Below are 27,469 nucleotides of genomic sequence, written 5' to 3' on the forward strand. Positions count from 1 at the left end.
GCAGTGTAGAGTAGTGCTTGTTGTTTGTCATTTCTCCGATTACAAATGCAGACATGATTTTATGTTTACACGGCGCGATGCAACGCAACGCAGCGCCTAAAAAGACAGCATAAGTCATTATAATCCGTAATTATGTCCCCACTGGATGCAACAAATGCCTCATTTATAATGGGTTTTATTGGTTTTGTCTCCTCCCCCCGGGACACTGCATCACAGTATGGTAAGGGGTGTAACATTTCCGTCACACACTTGAGGTATTCGGCCAATCACAACACACTGGATAGCTGGCCAATCACAGCACACCTCGACTTTCAGACCGATGAGCGTTGAGCAAAAATCGATGTGTTTCAGAAAGGCGGGGCATAGAGGAGAAACAATAATGTACAGTATGTGGAAAATAATGTGTTTTTTGAACCTTAAACCGCATAAACACATTTCATTACACCAAATACACCAAATAATGTTATTTTTAACAACATCATATGACCCCTTTAAAATGTAAGTGGGACTATCTTATATTCTATTCAGGAAACCCGTTTGAAAACAGTTTTTTTTTTCCTCCATTTGGTTATGCTAGTGAGGCAGAAATTAGGTAGCTACCTGAATAAAGGTGTTGCCACATCTGCCATTGTTCTACGATATTGGTGGCAAAATCCTGTAATTTTAATACGAATCTGTGATCGGGAGTTTCACATGAGGGTGAAAAAGTTGCCCACACATATTGTGAGTGCAGTGAATTAACCTGACCAGTTTGAAACCATTGCGAAATCTGTATGAATAAATATTACACCCTCACATGAAGTTCCTGATCCCATTTATTCCTGTTGAAATGACGATTGAAAACACATTTTATAACAGCTTGGTACTGAGCTTTGTTACCATCACAACAATTAATGTTTTAATGGAACTGCACTTGCTAAGTATTAACGTTTGCACAGAGAATGTTTTTGGCCTTGCTTTAGGCTCCAGCTCTTATAAAAATGCTTTTTAAAGCTAAAAATGAAAGATGATGACTTGTTTTCATGTGGGATTTATACTGGACTCTTGTGTAGAGGCGAATGTGTAACTCATGGTGTGGTGGCACCTGGAAAAAATGACTATCAAAGACAATTCTTTCCTTTACCCTTGATTTAATAGCGTTTGCTAAATAACACGCTAAGAGATTTCTGCTGCTTTTCTTTATGTGAGTGAAAATGTGAGTGAAAAAGGCTGAACTATGTGTCTGTGTGTGCATTTGCGTCTACAGTATATGTGTTTGTATGTGTGTGTGTGAGAGAGAGATAGAGAGAGAGAGAGAGAGAGAGAGAGAGAGAGAGAGAGAGAGAGAGAGAGAGAGTGAGACCCAGGTGGCCTTACACAAGTAGATGAGAGGGTAAAAAGACAATACCCCTAGACACACTAGATCAGTCAGCCTCAGATAACACTAACAATAGAGGCCGACTAATGAGAGATATCTGTTGCTCACCTCAGCATGCGTGAGACACACACACACTCCATAATGAGTACTTCTATTATTCACCTTTCATTGTAATGCACAACAAAAATATAAAATCGTACACTGTACACACACAGAAATAAAGTGACGTTAGGCTGTGCTTCGAGCTCTCTGTAATTGTAGTGTGTTTAAGAGAGCCATGTGTCTGCTGTCCAAACGCGTGCTCATCACAGTCAACGTCTGCGGCCCGCAGACATGCAAACACACACAGTGTCATTCCCACCGATTGTACTGAATGCTGCCACACACACACACACACACACACGCGCACACACACATACTTGTATTTGTGGTTTACGGGGACTCTCCATAGGCGTAATGGTTTTTATACTGTACAAACTGTATTTTCTATTGCCCTACACCAACCCTACCCCTAAACCTACCCCTCACAGGAAACTTAGTAATCACCCCGTGCTCTGCGAGAGGCCGGAGAGAGAGAGAGAGAGAGGAGTGATTTGTGAATGAGCAAAAGAAAGGAAGAGAGTGAGCATGTGTACATCTGGACAGGTACATTAATTCAGTGTGAGAGTACACAAATTATGTGTGTGTGTGTGTGTGTGTGTGTGTGTGTGTTTGTTGAGGAGGTGGTTATACATGTGACTGAGCCTGTGAGATGTGTGTGTGTGTGTGTGTGTCTGTGTGCTCTCAGCTTGTTTCCTGCCCTCCCTGATGAACAGATGAGGTTGTCTAGGCAACGTGATGAGACGCAGATATGCAAATGAGACGGGAGGGTGAGCTTGCATGCACACACTGCAGTATGAGCCTCTCATTTACACACACACACGCACACACACACATCCTGGCGATTCTATCATTTTAATTTGTTTACACACACACACACACACACACACACACACACACACACACACACACACACACACACACATCCCGCTGATACTGCAGCACAACCTCACACATGCACAGATTAAAAATACACTCTCCACAAATCCAGACACAAATAGACAATATAGTGAAATAAACACTGATTTATATTTAGAATCGAAAGAAAACTGATAGAATCTAAAATCCACACATACTGTTCCCACAACCATATTAAATAAATCAAATAAGTGCAAAAAAAAAAAAAAAAAAAAAGAAAATAAAATATAAAAAACACAAATATTCACTCTTGTCTGTTTCAACAAACACAAGTGTGCCTTCATTTAGTTTTTGAACAAAAACACTAACGCAAGCCACACTAACACCAAAATCAACGTTAAAAACAAGTTTCCCCCTTTAATGCCTCACCGGTTGGCCCGATCCAGGGCTGGAACAGTAAATTGTGTATTTTCGGATGATACCATTGGGCTTGATGGGGGGAAGCCAGGATACCACCACACTGGTGGCAGAGGATGGCACTGCTTTGATGCCAGCTGGAGGGCCGGGGTCTGAAAGAGAAAAAGAGAGACAGAACACTATTAATGTATGACAGAGACATTGTGGGATATACCACCTCCCAGTGACCAAAAGGTTTGTTTGTAAAATGTGTAAAATATTCCAGGTTTTTCTGGACTTAGAAAGAAGACAAAAGATGTCAAGCTGTCTTTTTGCCTATTTAGTCAGCTGTCAAAGTATACTTCAGGTTTTACATATATGCAAAGGTTTGCGTACAGTGTGCATGAAATGCAGTACATATTTTTATTTAAATGATTAGTGTTCAGACCGACACAAACATTCGCATTCACATTTTTATGAAGTGGTGTTCTCTTTTCATTCCACTGCAAAGAAAATTTGCCAACCACTAAGTTTTGAGCTTTTGTTCATATGCCCAGAGCCACTGCTGTTACAGAAAACTATGACTTGGTGACACTCACGAACAGAATTTTGTTAAGCGACAGTGAACAGTAGAAGATAAATGCAGAACTGGTTCTCTTATCTCTGTACTCTTGTATTTGCTGTTATTTGATAAACACCATAACAAATACAAATAAGCGCCACCTACTGTGAGAGAGTGAATTTGTGTTTTCATTCCATGCCATTTCTTTCCATTTGTCTGAACAGACAAATCGCATTCAAAAACTGGGCCACATTTTTGGACTGATCATTCATATTGGTGTGAACAGGCCTTAAAACTTCTGTCTGTTGTTAAAGTGGCCGTTTAACATAATCAGATGTTGAATACGGGTTCTCCACTGGCTGGGTTGAAAGCTCAATGGATGGTCACAATTATCGGTTACAGATAAAAGCCTATATACTATTCTTTTATTTTTGTGTTCCAAAACCTAGTGAGCTGGCTATTTAGGGAGCATGTTAAGGGATCATAATATGCTCAATAGTAATAAGTCACATTGATTTGTCTTTGAAGATCCCTCGATGGGCCACATTCTAAGACAAAATCATTCATAAAGAAGGCAGTCCCAGAATGAATTGCACTGCAGCAAACTCAGGAAGATGATTGTGACACTGATCATGTGACTCTGAAGACTGCTGAAAGTTCAGCTTTGTCATCATAGGGCTAAATAATATGTTTAAATACATTCAAATAAAAAGCAGTTATTTTAAAAAGTAATACTATTCTCCAACATTTCTGTTTTACTGTATTTTTGATCAAATATAGGCAGCCTTGTTGAGCATAACAGACTTATTTGAAAAACATTAACACATCTTACCAACACCAAACTTTTAAATGTTAATGGACCAATATATCAAACTGGAAATGAGCAATAAAATAGTTTAGTGTAATTAAAAAATGTACTAGTTTACCCAATATTTTGGGATGCTGTGTATTTTTATGCTAAGCTTTTAGCTTAGCAACATGCTAATGTCAAGTCAGGTTTCTTGTGCGTTTCATGTGAGGAGTCACATATGAGGTTCCATGATGCCTTAACTGTCTAATGGAATAGACAACAAGTCAGCAGATTAGGTTTCTGCAGATATGTTGAGGTATGATCAGTGGTCATGTTTACTTGTGTGGTGCGCAAACTTACGGTCTTCTCGGGTCTGTATGTAGAGTACATTGCTGCGGACGCCATCTCCTGCCTGTGTGTAGGCCAGGACCTGAATGCTGTAGTTTGTGAACTTCTCCAAACCCTTCAGCTCCACCTGCTCACGAGTGGTAGTGATGTTCTGCATCTCTCCCCATTCTGAGAGACGTGAAAAAAACTAAATGACTCTCCTTTTTCTGCATTTTCATTTACTCACTAATAACACTTTGAACACTTCACAAGGGAACACAGGATAAACATGTTTACACATTCCACTTACAAAAAAATACCATGTTATTATTCAGAGGGAGACTAAAATAGTCCATTTTGCTGGACAAAGGGTTGCTTGTCACTGCTATAGCTATATTTAGCAGACAATGATATTTATGTCTCAATGCAAAACAAACAAAAAGTAAAAAGTTTTCCCATGGCTCTTTAGAGATGTTAAAATACCATTTATTTTTGGATATACACCATGGTAACAGCATGCTATTTTTTTTGAAGAACCTTGAGTCCTACTGAATATGATTTTGTAATCAAGGTATATGTTAAAGTATCATAGTATTACCATCTTATATCTTTACTGTACCAGGGTACTGCCACAGTACTTTTTTGTAAGTGACATAGATTAATAAACACAAAAGGACCCATAGACTTTTTTCATAGAATTTTTCCCTCACTTCTGTTTGGTATAAATTATATACCCTTACCTTGCCATTACTCAGCCCATTTATGAACCATTTTTACTGTTCAAACAAGTTGGTTAAAGTACGCTACCGAAAGTTTGCAGTTTTAAATCTTTTTTTTTCAGTATATTTTTATTCGGAAAAGACACATTCAATTGATCAAAAGTGAAAGGTAAAATATTTACTTTTATCATTTACTCACCCTAACATTGTTCCAAACCTGTACACATTTCTTTCTTCTGTTGAACACAAAAGAAGATATTTTGAAGAATGTTGGTAACCAAACAGTTGCAGTAGCCAATGGTAGCCAATATCTTCTTTTGTGTTCAACAGAAAAAAAGGAACTCATACAGGTTTGGAACAACACAAGGGTGAGTACATAGTGACATAATTTTCATTTTTGAAACTATCCCTTTAAGCAACATAACTGTTTTCAACATCGATAATTATAAGAAATGTTTCTTGAGCACCAAATCAGCAGATTGGAATGATTTCTGAAGGATCATGTGACACTGAAGACGCTTTCGCCGATTTCTTATTCCACATTTTACTCCTTTTAGATATAAAAGACAGCAACACACACACATACACCTGTCCACCCACAAATGTACACCGTCTGTGGTTTGGACTGGCCGGGATACAGATACACGGGTGGGCAGTAGGGGGCGCTCTACAGGGATTGCTGCTAGTGAGGAAGTAACAGTAATAGTTTATAATTACTCTGATTGAGCCCCAGTGTCTGGCCCCCACAGCACCCACCTCCATCGGGGTAGAGGGACCAGAACACCACACGGTAGCCCTTCAGAACCCCGTTCAGGGTCATCCGTGGGGGCTCGGACCACGTGATCACCGCCTCGTCTGATGTCACCGTGATGGCCCGTATATTCTGGGGTGGCTGGCTGGGAACTGTGAGAGAAAAATGAGAGACGGTCACATAAAAGCAAAGGAAGCGGCAGGAAAATAATTCAGGCACCAATGGAAACAAGATACAATAGGTGAAGTGAAAACAAAAATTGCAGTGAAAGAGCACAATTACAGTGATATAGTAAAATGACAGTAATATACTGCAATTGGAGCACTTGGTATGGCACAAGAGCATCAACAACCTTGTAACTACACTCGAAATGGATGGAACAATCATGTCCTGAAGCTGAGGAGAAGTGAAACGTTACTGTTATCTCGATCTTGAGCTGTTTCACCTACTAAATGTGTTCGATTTTTTTTTCCGGATACACCGCAAATGTGGTGGTGGTGTTGATGTGCCAAATTGTGTCCCTGAATAAATAATGGCACTATTGAGGGGACACAGAGCCTGTCTGTGTGACTTGCTGGGAGGGAAAAAGCATGTGCGGACGACAGGATGAAAGGAGGTATAGAGGAGGGATAAAGCTGGCTTGGCTCTATGAGGGAGCAGCTGCAGCTGGCGCAGGAAGAGAAGTAGTGAGTAAAGGAGATGGTGTAAGGAGGGAGGGAGAGAGAGCAGAGGAGAAATCATGGTATTTGTTTCAAGAGGCCTTAGGGTCCGACTCTGTCTGGCCCTGGTGGACCACACTAAAACTGCCATTTAGAGTAGAACGGCTTGACAGAACGCTCACAAGCACAACTCGCAATAACTCTTCAACCCTGCGCACAAAACCCAGGCTCTCACTCACTCTCTGGATCTGACACTTATAACAGGTATATTGGTATCTTATGGGTGTATTGGCATCTTGCTTTCCTCCTAGGCAAAACTACTTATTCACCCTTATGTCATTTCAAACAAGTATGATTTCTTTCTTACATATATGGGCCATAAAAGCATCTGGAAAGTTGTCTATATAATTTGTGTGCTATATATCTTCTGTCATACAATAGGCTTACTGTACAGTATGCAACAAACAGACAAAATTCAAGTCATTATGCACTGAAAATCTTGACATCCACTGAGTCGTCTTGGCACATTCATGAGAGAAGTAGCCATGTCTGATTCATGAACAAATCATTTATTTTGAGTCAGATCTTTTCAATGAATCACTCCAAAGATGTCCCTGTGATGAAAACAAAATCATCCATCTTTGGACCACTTTTCAGTGATGCCCAGGTACATCAAACATCAAAGACCTGGCAGTGACAAAGCCGCCTGTGGTGTTGCGTCACGTCACCTGCATCTGGGACAAAAAGTTGTGCTTGAACACTGCAAAGACTACAGCCAATGGCCAACTAGTCTGTACGTTCTACACCTGCACAAGAAGAAATAACTCTCTGTACCAGCATGTGGAAGCAGTCTGTGTTCGTCATTCAAAAAGGAAAACCGGAAGAGCTAGGAAAAGTCTTCTGTGTGTGACCTCTTGAATTTGTTGTTTGATCACTTCCATTTTTCTTCTGGCGCACTAGTTCACTAAGCTGAACAGTCAATCAGAGTGATCTCTCTCACCAGTGGGCTCTACTGCTGATTGACATGTCTGAGAAGTGACATACTGTAATCTGGTGACTGTCAGAATTGGTCCGTGTCTGTCAGATCAGTGTGAATTAGAAGATGCAAATGAAATCACCTTAAAGTGGTAGATGGTTTTTCATTGTTTTCTAGTTGGTCCAGTTTTATTAGCTGGTCAGAGGTGGTCTGGATTGTTAATTGGCTGGACTATCAACAAGCAGACCTGGTTTTAATATAGTAGACCATCTTGGCTAAGCTGGATTTTTTATTAATTTTTTTAGAAAAAAAATAAAATGGGTGATGGAATACTCAACAGTGGCACAAAAAGAACCCAGGAGCTTTCCAAAAATAAGAATGGAGAAGAAAGACAGCGGGACATAAGTGGGCGGAGGGGTGGAAGGGGAAGTTGTGAGATGGAGGGAGAGATAAATGAAAGGTGTTTTGAGAGCGAGTGAGAGAGGAGTGGGTGCAGAGAGGAGGGGAGTTGAAAGCCGGAGAGAGGGATCTGGAGGAAAGATGAAAAAAGAGAGGGAGAGACAATGCGCTCAGCTGCACATAATTAGACTGGGAGGAAAAGCAGTGGATCAGGGAGAGGGGCTTCGGCAGACAGGCTAATTATAATTATTTTTCCTATGCTTGTTGTTATTACTATTATCCTTAACAGCATCAATATCACGCATGTGGATGAGGGCCATGGGCCAGAGTACACACGACTCGTGCACAATCACACAAAAGAGAAATCCCCAGAGCATGATAGATAGATAGATAGATAGATAGATAGATAGATAGATAAAGTATATTCATTACCATCTTCAAGTGTTGTAGCATTGATCTCAGAGCTGGAAGGTCCGGTTCCGGCTCGGTTGAATGCCTGGACCACCACACCATACTGAGCAAACTTCTTCAAGTTATCCAGGGTGTACACCTCATTATCACCTGTGGCTTTCATCTCCACGATACTGTACTGTCCATTACTGCCCGGTCCATTCTCCCTATAACCGATCTGATAGCCACGGATCACTCCATTCTGGAGCTCTTTTTTAGGTGCCTAAGTGGAGTGAAAAGAAAATGATATACAATAAGTGAATTTAAAACTTTAAAACTGAATTTAAAAAAGCCTAGGTCTTCAACCCTGCTTCTGGGAACCCACTGTTCTGCAAATTCTTTTTTTTTCTAACATACTTCAGCAAACCTGGCCTGTGATTTTTCAAGTGATCCTGAAGACCTCTATTAGCTGGTTCTAGTGAGTTTGATTAGGGTTGTAGGTAAACTCTGCAGAACAGTAGGTCCCCAGGAGCAAGGTTGAAGACCTAGGCTCTAAAGTCCAAATAATGGAAAGTTTAGGAGTCGCAGACATACCTTCCAGGTCACACGAATACTCTGAGAGGTCATTGGCTGTAAAATCACATCCATGGGTGGCCCATCAGGAGCTGTAAGAAGAGAATCATGTCATATCACAAGGATATTAAAGCAATAAAAAATTCTGTCACCTCAAAAGTCATTCCAAACCTGCATGACTTTCTTTTTTTTCTGTGAAACACGATATGAGAAATGTTGTATGATATCATGGTAACTTTTAATGCAATTACAATGACAGGGGACTGGTACTTTTAAGCTTCAAAAAGGGTACAAAGCACTATAAACATATAATAAAAGTGTCCTATAAGACTTAAGTGCTTTATTCCAATTATTTGAAGTCATATGATAGATTAGTGTGAGAAACAGGCTGAAATTTACAGATAATCTTCCCTTCCAGTGAGTTTTCAACCATTGTGATCGAAACATTGAGTCAGTAAGAACTCGGGAACCAGATCAGTAAATTTCTGTGGACATTATGGAAAAGAGTGGCCAGGAAATTCTTCAAAAATGCATCTCTTGTGTTCCACGGAAAGAAGTAGGTATAGGTTTGGAACTGCATGAGGGTGAGTAAATCAGATCAGATTAGGGGTGGGAGACGTACGTGCTTCCTCTGTGCTGATGGTCAGCTCTTTGCTGGCTTGACTGCGTCCAATCTTGTTGTAGGAGTACATGCGAATGCTGTACACGGACGCCGGGTGGAGCTCCACTATGTTGGCCTGGTTGTTGGTGGGCGAGATCTTACGGGTGGCATGTTTCAGCTCCCATGGGTCTGCGACAAGGACAGAATAACAGGATACATTACTATATCGCACCTCCATCCAGGCTGTTCTGGAACATTATTTTTGTTAGCATGCAAAGAGGACTGTTTACAGGTCAAATCATACGGATTTGAAAAACAAGCGATGCACTGAAAACTAAGACGACCGCATATGTACAAACAGCAAAATAAGGCAATACACCCAAGTCACAATGCCGCAGAAATCCGTTCACATCCCATTCATCTTCTCGTAGTCTGAGCTTATTCGCTACATATTCTTTTGACATACAAATACATATTTAATGCATGCTCACAATGTAATTCATCCAAGCTTGAAATGGAAACAAAGCAATGCCGCACCAGATTTGTTCTTGTACTCGATGTCATAGCTGGTGATGATGCTGTTGCCATCGAACCGCTGCGTCCACCTCAGGTTCATACTGCGATCTTTGACCTCTCGAACCTCCAGCTCTGGGGGATCAGGGGGTTCTGCCAATAAAACAAGTGGAAATAGACTTCAAATAGAGTAAGACAGAGAGAGAGGCTGAGTAAGAGGTGGCTTGGGGCCGGGAGGTAAATTATTGATTTTGTGTCTCTAGATAAAGAGTATCATGTAAGATGTGAGCGTGTTGTTCATGGCTGATTGTCTTGCCTTGCACTGTCAGCTGGATGAGCCCTCGGCCCTCGCCGTATGAGTTGATGGCGTGGCAGGAAAAAAAGACGGAATCCCCTCGCTCCGCTGGCTTCAGCTGCAGAAAGAGAGAAAGAGTGTTTAAGAGAAGAACTTGTTTTTCTCTTTTCCTCATTTTGAGGCCAATTTCATGTATTGTTATTATAAGATATGTAGTTTGGCAGTAAGGTAGGAATGCTAAATGATTGGCTGTTTGTATTCCCTAATATGTTGTGATTGGACAAATGATGTAAATGAGTTCATCCTTGTCAACCTTTGTTTAGAAATCTTTACCTAATGTTACCTTTTTTATTTAAAGCTGAGGGGTATATTTTTTTCAAGGTTAAAATACTTATCTTATTCCAGTTTAATGTGTCTAAATAATAATAATACTACTATTACTAATAATAATAATAATAATAATAATAATAATAAATACAACCTTTCATATATAAAATCTAGCTCAAAGTGCTTAGCAGGTCAGAATATACTAGAATTCATTGAAAATAATTAAACAAACAAACAAATAAAAAAGCAGGTCAGAATATAAAATAATTTATAGATAATAATAATAATAATAATAATAATAATAATAGATAGATAGATAGTAATAATAATAATAATAATAAAAATATTACTGAAATAATAATAATAATAATAATAATAATAATAATAGATAGATAGATAGATAGATAGATAGATAGATAGATAGATAGATAGATAAGATTGGAATATAAAATCAAATAAATAAATGAACAAATAAATAAATAAATACATAAATAAATACATAAATAAATAAATACAGCTAAATGTGCTTCACAGATATCAATCCATCAATCAATCAATCAATCATTCAATAAATAAATGAATGTACTTCTCAGGTCAGAATATAAAATCATTTTAGAGTGAGTAAACAAACAAACAAACCACAAAAGCAAAAATAAAAGTTGAAAAACCAAAAAGGTGAAAGAGTCTACTAGGAAACCTGTTTGGAAACATTTAAGCAAGCTTCTGCCGTTTTTCAACATTTATTGAACTCCTTCACTGACTACATACTGTACATATACTGTATGTGTCTGCACATGTGTCTCACCTTCAATGTGGAGATAACTTCATCGCTTTTCTCGTTGGGGTTGGTAGTGATGGAGTACCGAGGGTTGCGGTCAGGGTCAATAACGGTGTCGCCTCGCTCCCAGCGAATGATGATGGGGTACTCACCTCGGGCGGTACAGTTTAACTCCTTGTTTTGCCCCTTTATGGCCATGGTAGTGTTTGGGTGGGATGTGATCATAGCTGGAACTGCACGAACAAACAATATATTAGGACAGGAGGTAAATATATGTGAAGGAAAAAATGAAATTAAAAAGAAGCAGAGGTCAGTGTGACTTTAACCCGACACCTGGCTTTCTTGTGACACGGGGCAGTGAGCGTTAGCGTGTCTCTCTTCAACTCCTCAATCACTTTTTCACACTCTCTCGCTTGCTCATTCCCCCGAGTCACTCTTCTCTAGCGCTGCCACACACACACACACACACACACACACACACGCACGCACACAATATCGATCTGAGGAGGGTTTCGCTGTTTTGTTTTCATCACTTATTCATTCCCTCCCTTCCAACGAGTGAAACGGATAAAATTGAGAGAGGCAGAACAGAGGAACGATTCAATCAATAACACCAACACTGATTCAGAGAGCTCGAGGGAGAGAGCGAAAAGGAGACAGATCCCTGTTAAACAAAGTCAGATGCCGTAAACATAGAGCCGCATGATATCCACAGGCTTTGCATGAAAATTTAAAACCACGTTCTACTATCTCTTGTTGAATAACACCACATAACTTAAGTACATTTATCCTAGCAATCCCACCTATTACTGTCCTGAGGTTACAAACACGAGAGCATTTCTTTTCTTTTTCACTGTGAATATTTAAGTCAAGAACCTTATATTACTTTTGAAAAAAAATCTCTTTTCGTTTACATTTCACCCTAAAAAAATAATTAATAAAAAGTCTGTATTGCCTCAAGAAATTTGTAGCATAGATTTTAGCATAAATTGTCAGTAGCCTAATGCCAAAAAATCTCATTCTCAGTACATGGAATGGTAATAGTTTTCATACTAAATGATTTACAGTATATGAGTCATTCTAATGTACAGTTTCATGTCCATTGATGATAATTATATATTTTTTATAACAATTTTCTTCCGAAATATCATATTTTATCAATTAGTCATTATACATTCTATAATTTCACACAAATATTTTGTACACCGTTTTTCAGTTTGTTTGAAATTGCCTTAATGTCACTTAAATTACAGTTTTTGCAATGTCCACTTTTTGAAGTGAGTGGGTCTTAAGTAAAAAAAAAATGAATTAAAAATAAATATTAAAGTCAAGATTATATTAAGTATTGTGTCCAGACAAAATGATTGTATTATAATAATGAGATTTTTTTGTGCATTAGAGTAATGAGAATGAGATGTATTTACACCATATTGCAATGCACATTATACACTTGTAAAGTACAGTTATACGCATATATATTGACATTATTTTCATTTTAGTAAAATAATATGGTCTGTATACTATAATTTTAATTACAATAATAAGAATATTTCAAGCATTACAGTACATTAATGAGAATGAGATTAATTTATCACTGAATCATCAATGAACTGACTTTAGCTGGAAAATGACTCTTTGTTAGTCTTCTTGCATCACTGGCAAACTATTTTCCTGTTTGACACTGTAAAGCTGCTTTGACACAATCAGTACGGTATAAAGCGCTATACAAATAAAGGTAATGATCAAAATTATTACCATAATGAGACATTAGGGTGAAAAAGAAAATAAAACAAATAAAATGAAATACAATTAAATTCATTCTCTTTATGAAAATGTATTATAATTATTATTGTTTTTAAGACATTTCTTCATAAGATTTAACCGAGTAGAATGTTATGGCTGAGTGTTAATAAATACACCAGTGGATGAGGTTTGTTTAAATGTGGTCAGGACTGTAACTCAGGCCTAGGTCAGTGTTGCGTGGACGGGGGTTTTCTGCACTCTACATTATGTGAAGGATCAATAATATGGATTTGGACAGAACAGATTGTGTGTCCGATCTAACGATCAGTCATGAGATGGCCTTACAGATTCGTTGTAATGTTCTATTAATCTAAATGAGCTGGGCACTCTTACTCTTGTTGAGAGCTGCTTACACACACATACATACATACACACACAAGCAGTAACTCCTGGCAATTCTAGCTACTGCATAAAAAAGTCAAAGGCTTTTTGTATTTCTTGCCTCAGTGTGACTGATATATCATAAGCTGGGTCATTAGTTTGAGTGACAAAGTGTGACAGGTGCAGGTGTGTGTGCGTGTGTAGAGGTGGTGTGTTGTGTGTGAGTCTGTGTCCACTCAAGCATCTCGAACCCTTCCCGCAGGCATCAGTCTGAGACGTGAAAGCCCATCTGAGGGCCATTCTTAAACAAAGACCTCAAACACACACCATCGCAAACCATCCCAAAGGCTGCAGGTCAAATGGCATCCAAGAAATCCTCAAACCTACTGTGACTGGCATTAAAAAATATGGCTTTATTTGTGTCATGGTTTAATGAGAGATTTAACTATTATGAAATGTCTGATATTCAACAGCTATGCCCTGAAACATGTCTACCTAGAGAACATGTCTAGGCATAAATTAGGTAGCCTTCTAAGAAATATTGTTTTGGTCAAAAGCAGTACTGTACGCATCCTTCACAAGTGAGAAGATCTCAGGATTTGTATCCAAGACTTTTGGATGGAATTAAGGCAAATGCAAATGTATAAATAAATAAACTCTGAAAACTATTGCTAATTCCAATTATTTAAACAATTTAAAACACTCAAATGTCATCCAGCATTTGTGATATTTTTTTTTTAACACTTTAGAGAGTATTGAGACTTGAGCTTAGTAACATCTAAAATCTATTAAAATCGATCCACCATATTTTTAATGTAAAAGTGGGTATGGTCATTTATAACTTGTAAATGTGCAAGGCGTTCGGTGTCAGTCATATCCAGTTATTTTAGTCTGTACAAAAACAGTCTGATATGCTACTTGATATTGCAAACTGGTATTTGTTGTCATACAGTATTACGTTAATTTATTATCGTAATCATAAACACAAAATTGCGCTAAATTGTTTTACTGTTTACTGCACTTTCTACTTTCTTATACTTTTTTTTTTCCCTTTTAAACCATACTATTGTTTTTCTTTCTTAATTTTGTAATTTGTTAATTTATATTTGTTCGTTTGTTCACATATACTTTTTTTTTTGTTGTTTTGGTACTCTTATTGAGAGCTGTTCTCACACACACACATACACATGCAAGCAGTAACTCCTGGCAATTCTAGCTACTATATAAAAAAAGTCAAAGGCTTCTTGTATTTCTTGCCTCAGTGTGACTGATATATCATAAGCTGGGTCATTAGTTTGAGTGACAAAGTGTGACAGGTGCAGGTGTATGTGCGCCTGTGTGTGTGTGTGTAGAGGTGGTGTGTTGTGTGTGAGTGTGTCCACTCAAGCGTCTCGAACGCTTCCCGCAGGCATCAGTCTGAGACGTGAAAGCCCATCTGAGGGCCATTCTTAAACAAAGACCTCAAACACACACCATCGCAAACCATCCCAAAGGCTGCAGGTCAAATGGCATCCAAGAAATCCTCAAACCTACTGTGACTGGCATTAAAAAATATGGCTTTATTTGTGTCATGGTTTAATGAGAGATTTAACTATTATGAAATGTCTGATATTCAACAGCTATGCCCTGAAACATGTCTACCTAGAGAACATGTCTAGGCATAAATTAGGTAGCCTTCTAAGAAATATTGTTTTGGTCAAAAGCAGTACTGTACGCATCCTTCACAAGTGAGAAGATCTCAGGATTTGTATCCAAGACTTTTGGATGGAATTAAGGCAAATGCAAATGTATAAATAAATAAACTCTGAAAACTATTGCTAATTCCAATTATTTAAACAATTTAAAACACTCAAATGTCATCCAGCATTTGTGATATTTTTTTTTTAACACTTTAGAGAGTATTGAGACTTGAGCTTAGTAACATCTAAAATCTATTAAAATCGATCCACCATATTTTTAATGTAAAAGTGGGTATGGTCATTTATAACTTGTAAATGTGCAAGGCGTTCGGTGTCAGTCATATCCAGTTATTTTAGTCTGTACAAAAACAGTCTGATATGCTACTTGATATTGCAAACTGGTATTTGTTGTCATACAGTATTACGTTAATTTATTATCGTAATCATAAACACAAAATTGCGCTAAATTGTTTTACTGTTTACTGCACTTTCTACTTTCTTATACTTTTTTTTTTCCCTTTTAAACCATACTATTGTTTTTCTTTCTTAATTTTGTAATTTGTTAATTTATATTTGTTCGTTTGTTCACATATACTTTTTTTTTTGGTTTGAATCAATGTTGTAAAGTTGTGATTTATTTCTGAAATGGTTTGTTTACTTCGGTTCATGGCTTAGAACTCTTTATAGAACTGTCCAGTAAAAGGTTATTTGAGGAACCAAAAATGGCTGTTCTATGGCATCACTGTGAAAAGCCCTTTTTGAACCTTTATTTTTAAAGGGAACCCCGGGTATAAAGACTTGTATGGCTTAAAATAATGTAAATGATGCCTCTTACTGAAATATGTAGTAGAAAATCCATGAAAGATTTTTGTTATTTAAAAAAAAATCCACATTGTTTTATATATATTTTGGACTATGGGGGGAGCCATTATTTTGATGCTGTCAAATCGTTGCACTCGGTCTGCTACTGGCATAACCTGTTGCTATTTTTACCACAACACAGCTCGGAATATAAAATACTGATACGATACCACCTTATGTGGCTTTTGGTTGTAATTGTTAGTCGAAGAGCAACAAGAGAAGCAATGTAAGTCTTCACTGCTTTCCTACGTAGTCCTAAGAAGAGGAGAAAAGAATGGGAAGATGCCTGTGGATGAATAAAACTTCCTAAAGTCCTGAGTCTTTGTTCTCACCACTTTTAGCCCTGATGCCTTTGAGACTTTTAGTAGACCACAGCTACTAAAATAACTTACAAACAGCAGAGGCAAGAAATGCTAGATGCCATTTTGGCAGGTTGTAAACATGCCGACGCTTGTCATGACGCCACAGCCACTGAACGAGTTTCTCAGCATAGATTTCACTCGATATCCGGGGGCGTTTAGACTCCTTGAGGGGAAAAAAATCGATGATACGGCATTTGGTTTAAGCTTATGCTCATATCCATCGACACGTAAGCTTTTTCAGTAGCTGTGGTCATCGTATCAGTATTTTATTTTCCGTATTGTGTATTCTGAGTTGTGTTGCGGTAAAAATAGCAACAGGTAGTGCCAATAGCTCACTGAGTGCAACCATTTGACGTCATCAAAATAATGGCTCCCCCCATAGACCAACATATGTATAAAACAATGTGGATTTTTTTAAATAATGTAAATCTTTCATGGATTTTCATCTACATATGTCACCCTGGACCACAAAACAAAAATTGTGAATTTTATCGAAATTGAGATTTATACATCATCCGAAAGCTGAATAAATAAGCTTTCCATTGATGTATGGTTTGTTAGAATAGGGCAATATCTGGCCGAGATACAACTATTAGAAAATCTGGAATCTGAGGGTGCAAAAAAAATCGAAATATTAAGAAAATCACCTTTAAAGCTGTTCAAATTAAGTTCTTAGCAATGCATATTAGTAATCAAAACTGAAGTTTTGATATTTTTATGGTAGGAAATTTACAAAATATCTTCATGGAACATGATCTTTACTTAATATCCTAATGATTTTTGGCATAAAAGAAAAATCGATAATTTTGACCCATACAAAGTATTTTTGGCTATTGCTACAAATATACCCCAGCGACTTAAGACTGGTTTTGTGGACCAGGGTCACATATTTCAGTAAGAGACATCATTTAAATTATATTAAGTCATACAAGTTTTAATACCCGGGCTTCCTTTCATGAGCGCAGATGTACATGAGAGCCTGACATACTTTTAACAGTGAGCATCATGCTCTTGCTGATGTCGGACCCCACTCCGTTGCTGGCCTGACACAGGTAGTATCCCCGGTCTTCCTCTAAAACATGGCGGATCAGCAGAGAACCATTGGACAAGATCTGGATGCGACCCGTCAATGGAACTGGATGGTATTGCTGGGGGTTCCCTATACCTTCAGAATCAAGATGAAGACAGTGTTGGTTGTGGCTCATCATCTGCTCATGAAAACTTGAAATTGATTCGGACATGTAGTGAAAAAAAGATATTACCTTTGGCATGCTTCCAGACAACTTTGGGAGGAGGGTACCCTTCCACAGAGCAGTTCAGAACTTCTGACTTGCCGTAGATCCCATCTTGGTTATTGGGCTGAACCCGAAAACCAGGGGGAACTACAATGAGGAACATATAGAGTTTCAGGAGAGGAGATACCAATAAAGTGGTTTGCCAAGAAAGACATGTTTTGTTGGTCCTATTCCAACATTTGGTCAAACAAACAACCTCAACCTCAATAGTCTCAACCCTATCCCCCGAACCTAAGTTAAGTAAATCTGCTCCAGAAAATGGATCTAATTGGTAAAATGCTGAGCATCCCATCCCAATATATTGCCTTATAACCTTTGCTCTCTTGCTCACCTGTTACTATGAGTTGTCTCTCTGAACTGACAGTTGCTGCATCATTGCTGGCAATACAGGTGTAGTTTCCATTGTGCTGCAACGAAACTTTAGAGATCTGAAGGGAGCTCATGAACTCCTTGGTTTCGATGGTGACTCCTGATGTTCCTGACACGATCTCCTGCCCGTCTTTTCTCCAGGTGATTCGGATTGGCATGTCTCCGGAGGATACCACACAAGCTATGTACATCAGCTTACCGATGGAGGTAGGAGGGAAGTCAAAGGGCTGGATGAGGGGAGGAACTGATGGAGGAAAAGAGCAAGATATCTTCAGTATCAAAATTCAAACGCTTCATGGTCTGCAATGTAATACTCACCCCCATCACCCTCCAAAAATGCACATGCACATACATGCTCACACATATCCCACCCCTCCAGCCCATAATAGCTGCTCTAATTAGAGCCCAATTGGCAGGGGGAAAAATGGCATTGCCATGGAAACAGAGGTGGGGGGGCTCCATCGGAGACATCTGGGGGATTTAATCTGGGGCTCGTTAAAATTCAGCTAATTAAATCAGAGACATGACAAGACAAGCAGCACACTATACTGACTTCACACTGGAGTCAGTGTTCTGTTATAACGGTACACACATACACACACGCATGCACACAGATGCACACACTAGACCTCACTGTCTTTGTACCAGGAACTGTAGCACCTTGTATGGACACACATAGTGAAGTGAAGATTCAAAACCCAACATCAGAGTGACCTCCCATTCATTTACATTTAACATATTGAAAATACCCCTCCCCCCCACACACACATACACATGCTAAGTACACTGGGTAATTGATGAATGGTTGTAATGCTGCAGAAGGCCTGTAATCCTGTTAATCAGAGGCTATTAGTGGAGTGCTTTCTCTCAGGGTCTTTGTGCCAGTGGAGGGGCAAGACCATCCTCAACCTTCACCACCCGCCTACAGCTTAACCCTCTGGGATCTGAGGGTGTTTTGGGGCCCTGGAAAAGTTCTGATATGTGCAGAGAATGAGATGGCTAAAAGCACACCCTGTTTATTTTCTTTATTTTGCAAAAGCACAATGTTTTGTTGATATTGTGAGTGTACACAAATAAAAGTAGACCCTTTACAGATTTAAATGCTGTATTACTCTTATATGTACGATCACGTATGAAGGAGCATTTTAAGTTATTTTCACTGTTATCATTCAAATCTGCGACCCCAGGAGGTTAAATATACACTCGTTTGAAGGCAACACGCACTCCATTTACCAAAACACACCCATTATGCCACAATAAACTACTACGCTTTTCTTTTCAGAAGAAATTTAAAAGATTAAGTAAGTATTGTACAGTGGGCATCTTTTTATTAAAGAAGCATGTTTTCAAGAAATGCCAAACCTCAAATGGAGGGTTGCTTTTTTTGGAAATCCTCCATAAAATCAAGATACCCTGCTGACTAGGCTCAAGTCCAAAAATCCTCTCAGGGTGGCCTCTTCACACCAAATCCAATGTTACTAAATGACATTAAAAAATAAAGTATTTGCAATTTTCACACTAAAACAACTTGCGCCAAGCCTTTTGTCGAATTTTCTCATTTTCTGTGGACACCTCAAGTAATTGTTTGGCATATGAACAGTTAAAAAAAAAAGAGCTTAACTTACCAAGGTTATTATAGTTAATGAAAAAATGTAACAAAATTAAAACCATTAAAAATAATTTACATAAAAAAAACAACAGAAATCAGACTGTGTGTGTGTGTGTTTATATATATATATATATATATATATCAGCTTTGTGCCTAAATAATGCATAAAATATACAGTATGCAATACACAAAGACTACATCAAGTCTGATGAAAAATCAATTCATGAGAAAATGGTCACAAAGTTTTCACAATAAATCCAATGTGACGAACTGATATGAATGCACGAATGCATGAATGCATATGATTTTATTTTATTTTTTACACAAAAACTATTTACAAGACTACATTATCTTCAAAAACATATTTGATTATTATATTAAAAGATTACATGCTAAATACAAAATGACGAATCAACACTAATTTATATATACATTTTAGATATCACAATTATCCGCAAATAAACAATTTACACTACATGATGGTGAAGTTTTTAAGTCTCTGAATAATAATAAATTATGTGGATCATTGTAAGACTTGTTATGAAGGAGATGAAATCTTAAAAATATTCATTAACAGTTTTAAACTTATAATCTAGAAGGTTTTATTTATTTATTTATTTATTTTTGCTTAAAAACCTGTGAACAAACAGCCCAAATTAAATTGTAGGGGGACCTTCTAATTTATTTATTTATTTTTTTTAATTGTGACTGCTTGTGACTTTTTTTAAGGGGCTATAAACATCCCGAAAACCATTAGCAGTAATCACTAACCTTTGACTGTGACGTAGACAGTCTGGCTAATGGAGAGCTGGGGTTGGATGAGCACGCTGCACAGATACGCCCCCTCATCCGTACCCTTCTGCACATCACTCAACTTCAGAGTGCCATTCTCATACACCACCTGACGATGGTTGTCTGGCAACGGCGTTGTCCCGTCTTTAAACCACTTGATGGAGTAATAGGGGTAACCAATCACACGACAGTTAATGAAAGTGTTGCGACCGGCCACAGCTGTGATATTCCGCATGGCCCGGATACTGGGAGGACCTGCAAGAGAGAGAAAAGAAAGAGAAAGAAAGAGAGAGAGAGAGGAAGACAAAAAAGAGGGAGAATATGCCAGGTAGAAAAGGGTAAGAGAGAAGGATTTGAGAATGAGAGGGAGATGGGAGACCCGGTTTTGCATGGATATTTGGGGTATATAAGGGAGAGATGTGGGAGCAAGAAAGGAGAAGAGCGAGTGGTGGAGGGGGAGGAGGGGGTTAGAATGCTCTTGGTCTTCACACAGCAGAGAATGTGGTGTAATAGGTGTGTGCATCTACAGTTTCAATGTGTCTTGTACCATATTCTTCATCATAGCTTGGCACATAGGCACATATCGTAGAGACGAACCATGCCTTTGTATAATTTCAGCGACTGAATGAGGTATGTTTCTGTACTAATACGAAAAGTTAATGCATTTAATAGTAACGCTATGTGTGGTGTAATCTTAACAATAAAATACTAACCTAATGTGTTTGTGTAGGCAGAGTGAAAATACAACATCACATTTCATAGCAACGTCCCAAAACACACATTTAAAGAATTGAGGACTGCGAGAGCAGAGGCCATAGAATTACTTTAGCGAAACTGTGGCATGCTAAATGCTAACAGCTACTAAATAGCTTTTGGAAATAAAGGCTAAAATGTTTGGTAACACTTTCTATGAAGCCCGTATTTATAATACATTATAAGGGTATTCTTAAGGCATTATAATGAATGCATAATGCATTATAAAAAAACTTATAATATGTTGTATCATCTCATGAATATTCATAAGAACAGTTTTAATATATTATAATATTTACTTATTTGTGGTTATAGCTTTTAAGAGTATGATGATTTATAACACAATGAACACATTGCATCCACTTTTACAATGGATTATATTTCTCATAGTTATAATGTATTATAAGTCTCATATCTTGCCATTTTTCTTAAGCTACTTTACTTAAAGCGGTCAAAGACCACTTATAAGTAGTAATAATAATAATAATAATAATAATAATAATAATAATAATAATAATAATAATAATAATAATAATAATAATAATAATAATAATAATAATAATAATAATAATAATAATAATAATAATAATAATAATAATAATAATAATAACTTTTTTTTTCTCTCAAACAGCCATAAGATCAGATATCAGATCAGATGAATGTGTAATATGACACATTTGCTTTTAACTATTTTTATTGTAATATCAGTTTGATTATTTTGATGGTACCCTTTAAACAGCTGTTGATAAGTGACTCTGCATCTACATATCAACTAGCGGTCATTAGAGTATTTGTATGTCTGCTACTGTAAATATTTGCTAACACTTTATTTTGATGGTCAACCAACAGATAAACTGACTATAAGTGTCTTTGCAAGTACGTCAACTTATTCTACCAACCCTAACCTAACAGTCTACTAATACTGAAATGAGTGTTAGTTGACATGTAGTTGCAAATTAATGAGAGTTAGTTGATATGTATGTTGCAAAGTTACTTATAGTTAGTAGAATGTCTAAAGTAGACTATCAAAATAAAGTGTAATCAAATCAACAGTAACCAATTAAATAATTATGCGGTAACACTTTATTTTAAGGACCAATTCTCACTATTAACTAGCATGCATATTACTAATATTTTGGCTGTTTATTAGTACGTATAAAGCAAATGCCTTATTTTGCATGACCATATTTTATATCCCTTAATACTAAACTTAACAACTAGCTTACTAAGCAGCAAATTAGGAGTTTTATGAGATAAAAGTCATTGTCAATAGTTAGTTAATAGTGAGAAATAAACATATTAAGTATTATAACTGTTGTTATGATTATTCATGAGTTTATATAACATTATACGTTTTTTTTATAATGCATTATGCATGCATTATAATGCCTTAAGAATACCCTTATAATGTATTATAAATACGAGCTTCATAGAAAGTGTTACCAATGTTTTTTTTTTTCCTGCTTTTTATTAGAACTGTCCAGTAGTCTAAAGTGTAAGGTGGTGTTCACACTGACAATGATTTAATTGTTGGAGTTCACCAAGTTGCTACTGCCCTACTGAAAAAAAAAATAAAATAAAATAAGCTGGATAGCTTGTCATCAAGCTGGTCAGGCTGGACTGTTTTGGTGAGTTTGGGGTACTTTTTAGCTTTTAAGTCCAGCTATATCTGCTAAACACCGGGTTAGCTAGGCTAGGAGATTAGCTAGGAACAGCTTCAACCAGCAAACCACTTTATGCACCAGATGCAGAAATGCTAGTTCATGCATTCATGACCTCTAAATTGGACTATTGTAATGCACTACTAGGTGGTTGTCATGCATCTTCAATAAGAAAGCTACAGGTAGTCCAACATGCAGTTGTTAGAGTTCTTACTAGGTCAAATAAATATGACCATCCCTGTTGAAAAATCCAGCATATGCTGGTTAGGTATGTTTTGAAGCATGACTGCTGGTTTGAGCTGGTCCTTAGATGGTCATGTGCTGGTCATGAGCTGGTCATGTGCTGGTCCTAAGCTGGTCCTGAGCAGGAGCTAGTTGCTTTGGACCAGCTTAGGACCAGTACATGACCAGCTAAGAACCAGTTTAAACCAGCTCATGACCAGCTAAGGACCAGCTTAAACCAGCTCATGACCAGCTAAGGACCAGCTCAAACCAGCAGCCATGCTTCAAAACATTCCTAACCAGCATATGCTGTTTTTTTCAACAGGGATACCACCCCAAATTTACAATCTCTACACTGGATGCCTATTAAATTCTGTATCAGTTATAAAATATTGCTACTTACTTATGAGTCCCTAAATGGTTTAACTCGTGTGTACTTAAACAGTCTCCTATCACACCACAATCCATCAAACTCTTAAAGGTCGCAAAACGCTGGACTTTTGATAGTACCAAGGATATCAAAGTCCACTAAAGGGGATTGAACATTTGCACATTTGGCTCCTAAACTCTGGAATAACCTTCCTAATAATGTTAGGAGTTCTCATAACCTTGTACTCCAGTTATGTCTGACCAAATGCACATGATTATTCTTTGCTCGAAAAGTCATGAACAACAGCTATGGTAATTATTATATATTAACTTTTCTGTTTCTACCTCAGTATGCCGATCCCAAGATAACTAGAGATTGTACAAGCTCCACTCTGGATCCGGCCTCTTGCGAGGACCTCAGTTAATGCCAACTCGGAATAAATATACAGAAATGGAGCGTAGCGATAGTTCTGTCAAGCCATGTTAGTCAAGCTCGCATCAGCTGACACTCAGCTGATCCACGTCTACCTATAGGATCACGACACCAATCATAATTCCATTCAAAAGGTCCCTTCTGTCATTATTCAGCAGCTATCGCTTCGCTCAGGAACTAATCAGACGGCAAATTCCATCTCCATAGGAAGCGTTCAATCAGGATTTTCGACAGGATTCCCACAGAGTATCTCACCAGATTCAAGTTGTGAATTCGCCACGTTGTTTGTCAAGCCGATAGACTGAAAGTGATCTGAGCGAGCACGGCTCCTCGCAATTGATATAGACACTTTGCCCGCAATTCTTCGCCAAAGTTGTGCTAATATGACTGCACCAACAACTTTACACGAGATCTGCTTCCCCACTGGAAGAAGCAAGATATTCAAGAAGGGTTAAAGCATCCATGTAACAACTGGCCATTTTATCTTTATTCATCTCTGAATGTCTTCACGAAGCTAAGCAAAGTTTCTTTCATTTTATTGCCTAATGCTATGTTGGCGAACATGCTTCAGATATTGCTCATTGTCTAAGGCTAGTTGTTCAGTTATGTTTGCTAGGCATGCTATCGTATTGTCACACTGGTAACATTACCAGTTAAATTTACCAGCGAGCCTTGTTTTAATCTATTGTCAAGGCTGTCAATATGAAACAGGCTTGCTGCTTCAGGCTCATCTATTGGGGATGCTTTCATAAAATTTATCCGACTATTTCCAACACGCTGTGTTTAAGTCAGTGATATGCTGTTGCTCAAGCTAACTAGTGTATCGGTAATGTGCTTGATACTAATGCGCAGATCGTAAGTTTGCTTCTAAAGCTGTATCAATGCTAAACTTTATCTGGACAAGGGCAAATGCTGTTGCTTAAATTCGAGTATTGACCATATGCCGTACTGCTTTAAAGGGGCATGCTGCTCTTTTTAGTTGTTAATAAAAGAGCACTATTCTTCTATTCTTCTGTAAGGGCATGCTGCCCCACTCTATGCATTTCAGAAGGTCTTTGCTTAAAGCTATCAGGGTAATGTGATTGCTTGCTTGTTAAGGCTTATCTAGTGTCCACTATCATATCGTTGCTAGACCTGCCATTGCTTAAGCAGGATTTATACTTTCGCCTGGCTCCGCTTCGCGAGCCTCCACTGACTGCACGCGCACCTTCCCAAACGGAAAAGGCTTTTATACTTGTCGCGTTTGCCGTTGTACTATTCTTTGAAACAACAGGGGGCGACGAGACGTAATTGTCCTCTAAAACCATCGGGAATCACCGGTGAGAAGAAGACATTTGCCGGTACAAGATTTCTCGCGTGATGAATGAGTTGATGAATTAGTAATTTTTTATGTACAAACTGATTAAAATAATCTTAAGCTTTTGTGTTTATTTCGCATCAAAACCAAGACAACTTAAGCAAATAGTGTATAAATAGTATCTAAATATTATTAGAAACTTAGAAACTAAATATTGTAGAAACTTAATTTGCTGTAAAGTTGCTTTGCAAGGATTTGTATCGTGAAAAGTGCTATACAAATAAACTTGAACTGAATTGAATTAAATTAATTCTATTTCTATTTTTATAAAAAAAAAAAAAAAAACGTACTTCAATTAAAAAGCCTTGGACAAACTATGCAAAAAAAACACAACAACAAAAAAAACGTTTTCCCTAAAAACGTTGAAAGCTGCACCTGGTGGAGTTTGAAATTAACATCAACTGCTTCTGTTTCACACAAATGCCAGCATAGACGTGCATGTTTGGCTAGAGTCGCTTTGAACTTGTGCATCTTCGGAAGCGGAGCTGCTCGGAAGTTACAAAAAATGTCATGCACACCGCCACACGAAACGACGTTGCGCGCACTCAAAGCGAACTTCCGCCAACACCGCGATGACGTCATATTTTCCGCGCGCACCAAAGCAAACTTGTGGACGCATCGAGTATAAATCAGCCTTTAGCCTATCGGGTGTTTCTGCAGTGCTGGTATGCGGGTAAACTTGCAACAGCAAGAAGCTTATGTTAAGCTATTGTTTAAGGCCATCTAATTATCTTGAGATATGCTTGCTGCTATGGGTTATCTGGTTATTGGTAATGCTATTTTCTTTAGGTCTGACTACTGCAACATGCCGTGCTTAAGCAAGCTACACACTGTTGCATAAGCTTCGAGAGTATTGGTAAGGATTGTCTACTACACTAATGCGGGTTATCAGATAGAGGACATGAACGTCAGTTCAGAACGCTAATATCATGGGAGGTGACAACCTGTATAAACATGACTTGAATTATTGAGCTATATGCCGTGTTATGGATGCTAAGCTTAGGCTAGGCAGAATCTGCGATCTCTAAACCTGTCATTGCTTGCTCTACGGCTGCAGTACACAGTGTTTTCTACAACTGGCAACTAGGCTGCAATCTAGTGGATTCTGCATCTTAATTTCAGATTGCTTTAAAAAGGGGCCTGCTGCTCTTCTTGGCCCACCACTCTCCTTCCGTAAGGCATTCAGTTAGATATCATGCTATCAGCATTTTGGTTGGGGGGTTCAGCATATGGTTGTTTTGGGGGGTATTCTGCTCTCCCTGCACCTATCCATGCTAGGCTGCGTGGATGGGCAAGGAGTGTTTGCCCAGAACAGAACCATTCCCCCAACCTAAAATGTATGCTAATTGTAAGTTATATTGACGATAGTGGTCCTGACAGAACTCCCAAATTTTACTTACATTGTAATTATGATCACAACATGTAATCATTGCCTTAATTGTGTTCATCGTTTCTGCTTGAATACATGTCATTAACTAACTGCCTGATTTGTATTATCCTAGAACTGTATATTTCTGCCATACGGACATTACTTTGACATAGCCACCTCGGATAACAAATTACTCTTAATTGTAATGTAGAGACATGCATATCATGTGAGACTGCTTTGAAACAATATGCATCATGAAATGCACTATACAAATAGACATTGATTTGAATTAAATTCAGTACCGCCACTCCCTATACGCAGAGTATGCAGTTTGCGTGGGGCACCAACTCCCAGTGGGGCACCATCCCAGTTGCTCAAAAAAAATAAAATAATAATATTAACGTATCTATATACTTAAATAAAAATATAAACATGATCATATATATATATACAATAAAAAAAAAAGCATGTTAAGGTGAACGCAGTAGGCAGTAAGCTAAGCACACGTGACGCTCCATTCCTTTGCCCTCGCCCACTCTCACCTCATGTTTGTGGCTGACTGCAAATGATCATAACTGATGGACAACTATACCCGAAAAAAAGACATCAGCAGTCCGGCGACGAGAAAAGAAAAAGTTCAAAAAGCCCAAGATGAAGCCCGTGTATCATTTTCATGTACGTTCATAATCCTGTGAACCTTTATTTCTGTTGTCTTAATAACGTGTTTTAATGTCGGTAATAATTTCACTGCCACCAATGCATCTCTTTTAATATTCTCTCTGAGTTTCCATGTTCCCTTACGAAAATTAACCGTGGTTTTACTGCGAATAAAACAAAAAAAATC

The 27,469-nt window shown here is 38.0% G+C and overlaps 1 protein-coding gene across 1 annotated transcript in view; it reads right to left on the reverse strand.

Moving 5' to 3' along the window:
- The window catches only part of LOC107699174 (Down syndrome cell adhesion molecule-like protein 1 homolog), a 136,912-nt gene that overhangs the window by 11,968 nt on the left and 97,475 nt on the right, over positions 1-27,469 (reverse strand). Inside the window, exons 10-22 of the mRNA XM_016500367.1 lie at positions 20,441-20,984; positions 18,023-18,304; positions 17,659-17,778; positions 17,385-17,561; positions 11,398-11,603; positions 10,287-10,383; positions 9,995-10,123; positions 9,479-9,646; positions 8,878-8,948; positions 8,326-8,566; positions 5,865-6,011; positions 4,423-4,578; positions 2,744-2,883 (exon numbers count right to left, since the gene is read on the reverse strand). Coding sequence (XP_016355853.1) covers positions 2,744-2,883; positions 4,423-4,578; positions 5,865-6,011; positions 8,326-8,566; positions 8,878-8,948; positions 9,479-9,646; positions 9,995-10,123; positions 10,287-10,383; positions 11,398-11,603; positions 17,385-17,561; positions 17,659-17,778; positions 18,023-18,304; positions 20,441-20,984 — 2,478 coding nt within the window. The remainder of the gene's footprint in view (positions 1-2,743; positions 2,884-4,422; positions 4,579-5,864; positions 6,012-8,325; positions 8,567-8,877; positions 8,949-9,478; positions 9,647-9,994; positions 10,124-10,286; positions 10,384-11,397; positions 11,604-17,384; positions 17,562-17,658; positions 17,779-18,022; positions 18,305-20,440; positions 20,985-27,469) is intronic.

The sequence above is a fragment of the Sinocyclocheilus anshuiensis genome, unplaced genomic scaffold, assembly GCF_001515605.1.
Source record: "Sinocyclocheilus anshuiensis isolate Anshui unplaced genomic scaffold, SAMN03320099.WGS_v1.1 scaffold374, whole genome shotgun sequence".
NCBI lineage: Eukaryota > Metazoa > Chordata > Actinopteri > Cypriniformes > Cyprinidae > Sinocyclocheilus > Sinocyclocheilus anshuiensis.